Genomic DNA, 11789 nt, shown 5'->3' on the forward strand with positions numbered 1-11789 from the left:
GACTGATAATTTGCACCACACTGAGGCACATTAAGTCAATTTGGGTGCAATTGAGGTATAGAAACTGAAAAAAATTAATTTGGAGTTTAAACGGACGCGAATATCGATTTAATCGGGTAATAGGCCGAATTAGGTCAGCACCGCATTGAAGCGGTAGTTGGATAAGTTGTATATCATATTATGCATATATACCGACCCTGAATTGATTTTATAATGGTTAAGCATTGATGTGGTGAATTATGTATTGTACATTGTGGATAGGTGGTGAGCAAATTACACTAGTAAAAGTACAGAAATTGTGCTTGAAGACTGAGATTAGGAGTACATCTACTCCTAGAACTGTGAGTGTATAATTTATCGTCTTAAATATCTAGAGTAATTATACGTGTTTGATGTTTTTATTGAATGGTGAGTTTGAATTATAAAATATTATGTTTTTCAATTAAAATGTTTTTTAATAAAAATGAATTTTATACTGGTTTTGAAATCAAATATTGTTTTGGAAAAATTGAGTATATGGAGACTGTGTTGAAATTTATGATTTTATATGTTATTGAAATTGGGGCTTATGACACTATGGTAGCATGATGGCTAAATTTTTGGGGTTGGCATGAAATATATGAATAGTTTTGGATTAGTCTCGGTAGACTGGATTAAATTTTATTCGCTATATTAAGCTACTGAAAATTTTATGGGTCTGGTGGTATATTAAACGGTCACTGCAGTGGTGGAGGTTTCCGTGGACTGCCTATAAGAGGAGCACGGTAACTCAATTATATACTTACCTTCGGGGGGAGATGTTGGGTGAAGTATCTCCTGAGGTATGATTTGAGTGCACCTCACGTTCGGGCTACCACGTGAGAGTGAGACTCAGCCAACGCCAAGGAACGGCTGTGTGTCAGATGTGAAAACATGTTTATGGGTATGGGTCATTGAACAGCCTTGGCGGTCTCAGTGGGATACCTTGACGAAGGTACCCGTGAGAATGATTCTAGCAGGGGCCAAGTTTAAGAAATTCATAAGCCGAGAAATTTTGATGAAAAGAAATTGTTTGGTATAGATTGAAAAGAATTTTGTGTTATGAACATTATTGAGATATAACGTTTTTATATCGTCTCCATCTACTCGGCTTTAGATGCTTTTGATGGTAATTGTTTACTCACTGAGATTATGTAATCATAATCTCACCCCTCTTCCTATCCATTTTTCAGGCTCAGGACAGTTTGTTGATAGTTGCTTAAAACGAGAATTAATCTTGGAGTTGCATCATAAGAAGTAAGGGTTCGTAGCTCTACACCTTCTTGGTTAGTTGGGGGCCCACGTGTCACTGTAAACGAAATTTCATACTTTAATTATCTTTATTACTATATGAATAAATTTATTTTACTTTTACGCTACAAAAGTTATTTTAGGAAGACTTTGAAAATATTGTGTTTTAAGAAAATAGAATATTTTATTTAATATTTTTATTATATTCAAATAGCTATAATTTTACTTTAAACGAATGTTTTAGACTTCAAAATTTAATTTAAATCATGAAATATGTGTTTCCACTTACATATTACATTTTTTCGGATTTCGAAATTTCAAAAAAAAAAAAAATGAAATGACGAAAATGCCTCTGTGAGCTAGAAAATAATATTTTATTGTTTTGAGTTGGAAACAACTTATGATTTCTTGAAATGCGAGATTTAATAATTGTCGCTCACCGGGGAGATGCGGAAGTTGATGCTAAGCCTTACGGGGTTTCGATCGACATTCGGGGTAATGAGTGTTTATCGGGACGTCGCGACGGTTGTCACAGGCTTGATGGGAGTTTCGGGTCGTGACAACTTATTAAATATATTTTTTCTTTTTTATATCATAAACTACAAAAGGACAATTTTATTAAAAATCATTTAAATTTTGAAATAAAATTAATTACTCGTTTATTTTAATTGTTAATTGATTAACTAATTGATATCTAGAAATCCATCCTCTAGCTACAAGGTTAACAAAATTCCTTAATCTATTGAAGTTATCTCTTTAATATTTCAACATCTTCCTCAAATTTAGTCACTTATCACTGCTTCTTTAGTTGAAGTAAGCCTTTATAAGTTATCACTCTTATAAATGTGTAAAGATAAAATTTAAATGTTATGAGTATTTATTTTTACAAATTTTTAGTTTTTAAATTAATTTATTAATATATATTTCAAGTTATTAACATTTTAAATTCACACTTCATTTGAAGGAGTTTTTAAACTATTCAATTTTGAATAATTAAATTTTATAATTTTATTTTGAGTCAAATAAACTTTTATAATAAAAATTAATTAATTGTTATTACTCAAAATTTCAATTGATATTTTATTTCTATCTAATGTTGACATAAACATAAAGAATGACAAATATTATATAATTATATTATCGTGTCACAATATATGATGTCATAAAAAGTAAAATTTAATTTGAATTGTTAGGAATGTTTTTAATATTGGAAAAAAAAATTTAAATCAAGCAATCAAACAAATGCTCAAGTGTTTCTAAATATTATGCTTAAATTTTTGTATATTAATTATTCCTATTAATCACACTTAATTTAATGGAAAAGGTTTATTTCTTGTTCTGAACTTAGCATATTTTATCTCTCTTTAACCGTGTGCCAATTCAGAAGCACAAATCCCTAATATAAGCGGTCATCAAAGTGAAGATTAAATAAAGCAAGAAGAAGTCTGTTGAACTTGTTGAGTTTCGGAGAAAGAAAACATGTATCATCCTACCAGAGGTGGCGTTCGTGGTGGCCGAGATCGTAAGTTTTTCGCCTTTTTCCCCTTTTTTGTTTATGCGTTTCTAATTTTTCTAGGGTTTACGTCTTCATTCTAATTGTTTTTTTGGCTTTTCCTTTTGAATCTATGAACACTTAGATTCTGTGATTCAATTTCGTTTATACTTAATCTTCTGCTATCGTGATTTTCCGATTCTCGAATCTTATTTTTGTTTGGATTTTCTCGAGCTTGGTATGCCTTTTGTATTTGAATTAATAAGGGGAGAAAGGGAAACAAAAGCTTGCTTTGTCTTTCTTCTTCCTACGTTTCTTTACAATATGTTGTAATCCTGAGCCAAGCTATAATACAGACAATTTTTTCTGGGAAACCTGAATTGGCTGGCTGGCAGCAGGACTGACATGGAAAATTTTCGAGTTTGAGCTTTACCAAGATACAACAGGGGAACTACATAAGTTTGAATTCCATGGCAGAAATCTTCAAGCTGAATTATGAAATTCATCCAATCTGATAGGCGTGTCTTGTGTAATCTAATTAACTTTTGTGAATACGTGGCATGTTGGGAGTTGAAGAATATTTAATGAATTATTCACTTAGGTATAATTTAATGGATCTGGAATTAAGTTTATCTGACCAGATGCCTAGACATTGAAAATAGGAAGCGAACTTCGACTTCATGCTTTAAATCCTCCTTCGGCATACTGAGGGTAGAGAAGATTGTACAGCTAGCATTTATCCTCCAATTTGGCATATCTAGCATTTATCCTCCTTATATCCATGCGCCTATATGACAATGTTTTCAGTTCTGGATCTCAATTCTGCCTTCAGCTTACTGAATTTTAGCTAGAATTCATTAAGCTTGTATATTAGAGTTGTTCTTACTCTAAGCTTCTTGCCGAGGACAAAGCTCTTTAATCTTATCCAATGTTTGAAAAGGTAAAAGCCTGAAGCAAGGTAGCTATAATAAGATGTGTAAACATTGGCAATTAAATTAAAATAAATAATTAAGTATGATTAATAGGAATAATGAAGATAACAAATTATGACAAGAAAATAGAGATGCCACATAGGAAAAAATTTAAAAGTTTGATGGTATACAAGACATGAATATAGACAATTGATTTTGATAGTATAAATAAAATTAGAATGTTAGTACTTGAATAACCATAGGTGAAAATTGACCATTTAGGAGAATAGCATTGGAGAAAAAAGATCGGACATTGAGATGCATCTACATATGCTGAATTCCTAGAAGACAAGTTTGGGGTTATTGACAAAACGCTAAAGATGTTAAGAGATTTCACCTTGGGTCCTGTAATTTGTAAAAAGCAGTTTTATAAGATATTAAAAGTCTTGAGGGTATAAAATAAAAGTTTATTATATGTAGTATATGTGTTTAGCATGCTATAAAACTAAAATAAAAAGTAGGTTTTCTTGTGGGCGATTTCCAATCTCTTTTGAAGAGAATAGTAAAAAAAAAAAAAAAAACGAGCAATGATGGTCACTGTTATAGAGGGAGAAGAGGAATCTCCAATTACGAGCCATCGACACTAGATTTGGTCTTGGTTGCCTGTGAGCAACCTAGGACAATTCTATCATCAAATACTGCACTGATCACTTGGAGAAGGGAGAATAAAAAGTACAGAAAATGCTAGATGGAGATCCAGTGTTCTTTCACCTTGGCTGAGGATTGACATGATGGATCTTTCAATTTCGACTAGCTTTTGATATTTTAAATATTGAGATTTTTTGAGTGCTTTTCATGGTTTAGGATATTGAGATTTAAGACTTGAGATTGGAGAATTTGAGATTTTCGACTATGTGTATTTTTTTAAAGTATTTGGTTCTACATCTTGTTTGCACATTTCCTATGCAGCTACTACTTTACCTTTACCTAATGTCTGTGTATGTGTGCTTGTGTTTGTTCATTTATATTTGAGTTTGTGTTTATTCTCCATGCACTAGTGTGGGAAATGAGTATTGGCCTGTGACATGCAGAATTTAGTTGGGATGATGTGAAGGTTGATAAACATCGGGAGAATTATCTTGGTCACAGTATTAAGGCACCTGTTGGGAGGTGGCAGAAAGGTATGATTTTGTCTTACTCTTCCAGCATGCAGTACACAGCTATTGCATTTTGTGAGCTTGACGATGGGTGTGATTTTTTTGTTGCTCATCATCATCAGCATGTTATTATTATTATTATTTGTGTCGCTTGGTTTTTTAAGTTATTGCCTTCCTCTAATTATGATCTCATATCATATTTGTGGTATAACAAAGATACAGTACTAGGGAAGATGTCATTTCAAGATTGTTTTGCCCCCTGATATTGTGCACTTTTTTCTTTCTTTTTTTTTTTTAAAGAATTTTGGGTTCTAAACAGCCTATGCACTTTTATATAGTCATGAATAAATGTCGGGACAAGGTCAATCATCATTTCCTATATTTAATTTTACTCATCAACATTAATTTTTTCTGTGAAGTATTGGTTGTTTTAGAGTGTCTGAGCTATTGAGACGAAGTGGTATGAAATTGGCAAATAATTATACGTGAAATAACAATTCTTGGGGAATCTTTTTTTTTCATTCATCAAATAACAAATAACCCTGACATACCTTACAGCTTATGACTTACCCATTTCTCAGCTACCACAAGATACTCGAGCACAATTACCCAATTATCCTTTCACCTTTTATTCTTCTTGTCGATTACTCGTGTGCAACGGTCTCCCTCTTAGTGAAGAATCGTTTACCAATCCAATTGTTCTTAACTATAGTACACAACACAATACATTGATTTAGATCTTTCTCCTTGACTAGAAGATAATCTATGATGTCATGGAATACAATTTTGAAAATCCCTCTGAAAGAAGTGAAAAAGAAAGTCATTATAATTACCTTGACCAAGAATAAAAGTTCAATTTAGCTTTAAAAGGTTGTCCTGAAAACTTACTTTCAACTTTAAAATATTTTCTAGAAAATCAACCTTATTGTGAAGTTCTCAAATAAAAAATAAAACGTTATTACTTATACGTTGATGGTTATAAGGCTGCTGAAGATAAACTTTTGTATAGCTGATTTCTCTCTCCCTCCTCCACCCTCCCTCCTTTTCTTCTTTGAGTAAAATTTGTTATTTGGGCCTTTAGTATGTCAATTATGGGTTTTATAGGATGCAAAAGGTTGTACTGATGTACTAGATATTTAACCTGTATTTTATTGAATCAGAAGCAAAAGCTTTAATGATATATTAAATGCCAACTTCTATATATTCAACTTGTAAAATGAGACAGACACCTTGGATGCATCGGTGCAAGCAACTTATTTTCTTCACATGTTACTGTGATTATTAGATGATCTGTCAATAATATTACTATTTGTGTCTGTCTGGTATTGTTGTTTTTGTATCATTACTGGAAAACTTGGTGCTCTGAGATTTTGCTATAATGAAAGCCTACTGGCTCTGCATGAAGAGGTTCTGTTTCAATTACAGGGAAGGATCTGCACTGGTATGCAAGAGATAAAAAATCCGGGGGATCAGATGTGGAGGCTCTAAGTGAAGAAATTAGAAGAGTTAAGGAAGAGGAGGAGCAAGCTATGAGGGAGGCTCTTGGACTGGCTCCTAAACGTTCTAGTCAACCTCAAGGCAATCGCCTTGATAAGCATGAGCTTTCGGAACTTGTGAAGCGGGGTTCTACTGCAGAGGACTTGGGTGCAGGCCATGCTGAAGCAGCACGAGTCCATGGTCTTGGTTTCTCAAGGTATGTGGCAAACTTATATTATCTTAAGAAGGTCACAAGATGTTTGATTGTACAATAGAAACAACTGGTGCAATGTCCTTTATTAACATTATTGGTTACAATTTGGTCCCTTTTTCCATTTCCTTTGTTCATGCTGCAGAGTGCCACGCCCATGGGAAGATCCAAGTACCCTTCCCTCCAGTCAGAAGGAAGCCTCATCTGAGACGGTCAAGGTGGATGAACACTTGCCATCAACCACCAACACTGTAGAAAAGGAATCAGAGGATGAAAGCAGCAGGAAGAGAAGGAAGCATGAGGAGAAGAGACAGGAAAAGCATGAGAAGCGTGAGAGACACGAGAAGCGTGAGAGATACGAGAAGCATGAGAGACATGAGAAGCGTGAGAGATACGAGAAGCGTGAGAGACACGAGAAGCGTGAATCTCATGATTCATATGAAAAGAAAAGACGGAGGAAGGATAAGGAAAAGAGGAGGCACGATTCCAACTCGGATTGAACATCTTTGTGACCACCATCATCATTTGTGCTATTTCTGCCTAAATTGAAAATGAAAACGAAAATTTCGAAGTAATTCATATGATAGTTTGTCTTTTTTAGTGGATGCAATGGTAGGAAATTGTGAATCATTCCGAGTGATTTGTTTTAAGAAAGTTGCAGAAAGAATCTCTAACTATGTTAAAGCAGGCGAGCAGACATCGACTTTGGGAGTAGGTTACTCTCACCACCTCAGTATATAAAATGCTACGTCCTCTGAAATACCTGCTGCATCAATTTTTCTTGTCATGTTAGATTGTTTTCAAACTTGCAAAAATTCCCAACAAACTTTAGACTCCGCTGATAGCTTCCCTCGCTAGCTGCTTTTTCTCTAAATTTTTTATTTCTAGTTTCTCTTTACAAGGGCTTCATTTAACAAACGGGTATATCTAGAAGAAAATGGGAAAGCTGAAAATGTTCTCAAAACTAAAAAAAAAAATTGTAAATCGTTCAATAAAAAAAAAAGTACAAATCAAAATTACAAATAAACAATTTTATATTCATAACTCCTTTTTCTCTTTGCCAAAAATCTCAAGATATACAATCAAAACTCAAAAAATGGAAAAACGTATTGCTTCATCGTAGCAATGCTCTATCGCCATTGTTGACACCTCACTATGGGTACGCATGGTTTATTTCACTTAAGTCTTAGACATTTATGTGGATGGGTTAGTATTTGTCACGGCTCGGGAGGCAACCCAGGCGTACGGGCAGTCTAGGCAACCTGTCATGGTCTGAGAGGCAGCCCAAACACACCAGCAGCCAAGGTAATCTAGCTAGGCACGCTAACAGGCTACATACGAGGCCCAACCCACATAAAGTGCTCATTCACCTCTAATAGAGTCTTCTATTCCATCGGTATTTTCATTTAACGACAAAATTGCCTACGAAATATTTCGTCAGTCAAAAGTTGGAAATACCCTCATCGTAATGATTATTCTGTTTTTTTTCTTTATATTGCAACCCATCCATGGAAGGTGGAGGGTAATGGTTATTCTGTTGGTGATAAAATATTTCGTCGAAAAGTTTGTTGGAAAAGTAACCGATCCGTCTACTAGGAGAGTGGTTGGTGATGCAACAATTTCATCAATAAATCATCGATGGGATCTTATAATCGGCCATTCTGTCGGTAATGGTGTGACTGCTTTGTTGACAGAATCACCGAAAGAGGTGCTAATGGCTTCTAGTGCACGCATAACTTGGAGATTCCATCAGTGATAAGGTCGAATTCGTTGGTAAATATGTCTTCATTTTCGACGGTATATTGCATATTTCGTCTATAATTTCATTGGTAATATTATTTATACTAATTTTTTTATAAAAAAAATTATATTTCTACATTCCTTGTTGACATTTCAAATTAATATATTTAAATAATAAAATTAAAAATTACTAATATGTATTAAAATATTTAAAATTTATAATATAATGAAAAAATAATCCCAATTGTATTTGAAATTTACAAAAATGAAAATTGATTCAAATATCAAAATCCAATTAAAAAATCCATACAATGAATCCAAGTTATAGACAAACAAATTACTCTTAACCATCGTCCCTCGGTCGTGCCTTCTTTGCATCATTAAAAAGGACTGACTGTGGTTACTGTGATGAAAACCTGGTGACGGATGGAGGTACCATGTGGTAGACGATCTACTTGATGTTCTACTTAATATCCAACACCTCATCCTTCAATTGGTTAAATTCTACCTTCATTTGTTGATAGTTGTAGGGTTTACCTTGAAGAGCTAACGCAACATTCCCAAAAGGGGTCGAAGCTGTAGCAAGTAGCATAGTAGCTGGCACCCCGGTGCAAAACCTATAGACATGGGTCCGAGTGGTTTGTGCTGCTCGAATTCCCTTTGACCATGCTACTAGATTAAATTTCGGCTGGAACGATGGGTCATGAACAAGAAGCATACGATTCCTACAAAGAAAAAAAGAAATGAAATATTAATTAAATTGTTAAGTGACATATACAGATATAAAATTATATAATGAACATACATCGAGTCATTTTTATTACTTATACTCATAATCTTAGACTTATTATCCATAAACTCTTCAATATCCTTCTGTTGCTTGTGAGTACGCTTGAAAAGCTCGAAGAATGTCACCTATCTTTGCAGTGCCTCTAATTGCAATCACAACAAGACAATCATCACAATAATAATGACACAACAATATATCATCACAATGCATTTGGAGAAAAATATATATTAACAACTGAGCAACATTATATGCTTTACATGACAACACAATAATCGAACAAAATATGCTTTGCATGACAACACAACAATAACAACTAATCTTTGCACCGCAACACATTCACTACACAGAACACAGTACAAGAACAACAAACGAATCATATATATAAAACATGCTTTTTCGTATATATTGATACAAATTGAAACATGTTCAGTCACACAAAATCTCAACATGTTTTTGCAATCTTGAACAACACAATGACAACAACCAATCTTTGCATCACAACACATTCACAACACATAACACAATCATAAGAGCAACAAATGCATCATATATATAAAACATGCCTTTTCATATATATTGATACATAGTGCAACATGTTCACTCCCACAAAATCACAACATGTTATCGCAATCTTGAACAACAAAATGACAATAAGAAGTTTTCACATTCTCCTAATATGAGTTAAGAACATGTACCATTCTTTTAGCATGTAGTGCAAAAGGTAAAGAATCGCTTGTGTGTTTTGATATGTTGCCTTTTTCCTCTGTTAGGCGGTTCTCTTAGGCATTCTAGGATCAGCGTTGCCACTTTTCTGTGCTCCAGACATTATCGATGAGGACATCACAAACTTCTGTAGTGATTTAAGGGTGCGCCTTCCCTTTTGGTCTTAATGATGCTATGAGTGCTTGCATCTCGTTTGGCTTTGTTGGGCTCGTTCCCTAATAGATCTTTTAACTGGTCCTTGTCAATTTTCTCCCATATTTTGTTGACTATCAAAGCATTTGTAGGGGCCCACGTAAAAGACTCTTACATTAAAAATTAAAATATATTAGTGTTTAAATGGAACAAAATATACAATAACGACAAATATTTTAGTGAGGGATAACATGGTACCTCAAATTTAAGCCAAATGGCATCACACCCTGACTAGAACATGCCTCTATGTAGGCTAAGGCCCATTAAAGTGACTTTTGATTATTTTTGTGACTATTGGAGTCACCATAGTCTCCTTAAATGTACTACTAAATTAATACATCTTTATTAGAACGCATTAATAATAACAAATAATGATTATTCATATAATATAATGAAATTAGTTAATTAGTAGAAACTACTTCTTTCTAATAAGAGTCAAACGTATATGTCACTCCAAACTGTTGAAAGTGGGCAAGTCTACATTGGGCCCTTAGCCCTTAGACTGCAGTGCCAAACAAGACTCATTGCAACTGGTAGTAGTAAAGGTACAAACATTTAGTGTTGTCATAAGAGTTGGCGACACTACTGGTGGAGCGATTAAAGTAGCTGTCGTTGTGGACATCTAGACGTCAATGGTGTAAAGGATGGAGCTTGCATTGATGCTATGGTCAATGGATGTGGCAATGGAGGTTGTGCAATTGAAGTATCTGCGCCACTTGACTATCCTCGATGGCCGACAGTAGTCTTGAATTTATCCACTTTTTAAATAATCTATGAACCTCTAAGTTTTAGCCATATTTCCATGCAGGCTTCCCTAAGTTTTAGTCATAATTTCATGTGGGTCAATTAGTATTTCAAATGGCAACTCTGTCCCAAAAAAAATCTTTCACTGGACACATAAGTCCAACCGTTAGTTAACTATTAATATTTCTATTACTTTGATGACATGGCAATATTTCTTAAACAATTTTACCCTTCATTAATTTAAAAAATTACCACACTATATAAACTATATTTTTTCATTTTCAAAATTTTATTCTCTCTTTTCAAAACAAATCTCTCTACTCTAGCTTTCACTGGTCAACCACCCTGCGATCGGATCTAGCCGAGGAGTGCCAGATCCAGTTAGATCGTGCTTGTCACAGCCCAGTTTCTGGGCCATGACCGACGCATAGGCCCAATGGGCATAGCCCACTAAGTCCAAGCAAGCCTATTTATATGACCTGTTCATCATTCCATCAAAAGTTCCTAAAGTCACATTTCATAATTTCAATTCAAAATAATGCTAACCATTGCCAACTCATAGTGGCATTATCAATCAAAATATACATATATTGTCTAAAACATACATCTTAATAATTTACATCGAGTTTGTCTATACACAATAAAAGGGATACTCGACTTCCAACGAAGAGACTGGGGCGAAAGTACAGCTATTGAGTGTCGAGATACCTACCAAGGAGATGAATCTACGAGGACACCTTGACCTAGTTACCGACTGCCTCCTGATATGAAAACATGAAGTTGAAAATGGTGAGTATAAACCCAGTGAGTGAACAAAGGAAGGGAACAAACAAACGATAAGGAAAGTTTAAAGAAATCATGATGCATTTATTTTCAAAAACAATGCAATTTAGTTTAGTTCTTATTAAACCCCTTATTAAACCCTTAATTGGTTAATCACTTGATGATGAAGGATCCATGCACAACAAAGGATTTGAAGAGTGAAAACTTTAGTAGCATTCAAGCAAGTCAAGCGAAATGACTGATCCTCGCTGCAGCGAGAATAAATTTTCGCTACAACGAAATTTGGGCTTAAATTATCAAT

At 34.2% G+C, this 11789-nt stretch overlaps 1 protein-coding gene across 1 annotated transcript; it reads left to right on the forward strand.

Moving 5' to 3' along the window:
* The first annotated feature begins 2617 nt into the window (after nucleotides 1-2617).
* Nucleotides 2618-7303, forward strand: LOC18586807 (leukocyte immunoglobulin-like receptor family A protein). The gene is made up of 4 exons (XM_018129054.2): nucleotides 2618-2791; nucleotides 4764-4853; nucleotides 6255-6522; nucleotides 6662-7303. Exons 1-4 carry the CDS (start codon nucleotides 2749-2751, stop codon nucleotides 7014-7016), a joined length of 756 nt encoding a protein of 251 aa, XP_017984543.2. The 5' UTR covers nucleotides 2618-2748; the 3' UTR covers nucleotides 7017-7303.
* Nucleotides 7304-11789: the final 4486 nt, after the last annotated feature.

The sequence above is a fragment of the Theobroma cacao genome, chromosome 10 (genome assembly GCF_053813885.1).
Source record: "Theobroma cacao isolate CCN51 chromosome 10, ASM5381388v1, whole genome shotgun sequence".
NCBI lineage: Eukaryota > Viridiplantae > Streptophyta > Magnoliopsida > Malvales > Malvaceae > Theobroma > Theobroma cacao.

Bases quoted from the DNA above. Each gene is read 5' to 3' on its own strand.
- LOC18586807 (XM_018129054.2), top strand. From the start codon at position 2,749: ATGTATCATCCTACCAGAGGTGGCGTTCGTGGTGGCCGAGATC. The intron at 2,792-4,763 runs GTAAGTTTTTCG...TGTGACATGCAG, and splicing joins CGTTCGTGGTGGCCGAGATC to AATTTAGTTGGGATGATGTG. The intron at 4,854-6,254 runs GTATGATTTTGT...TTTCAATTACAG, and splicing joins TGTTGGGAGGTGGCAGAAAG to GGAAGGATCTGCACTGGTAT.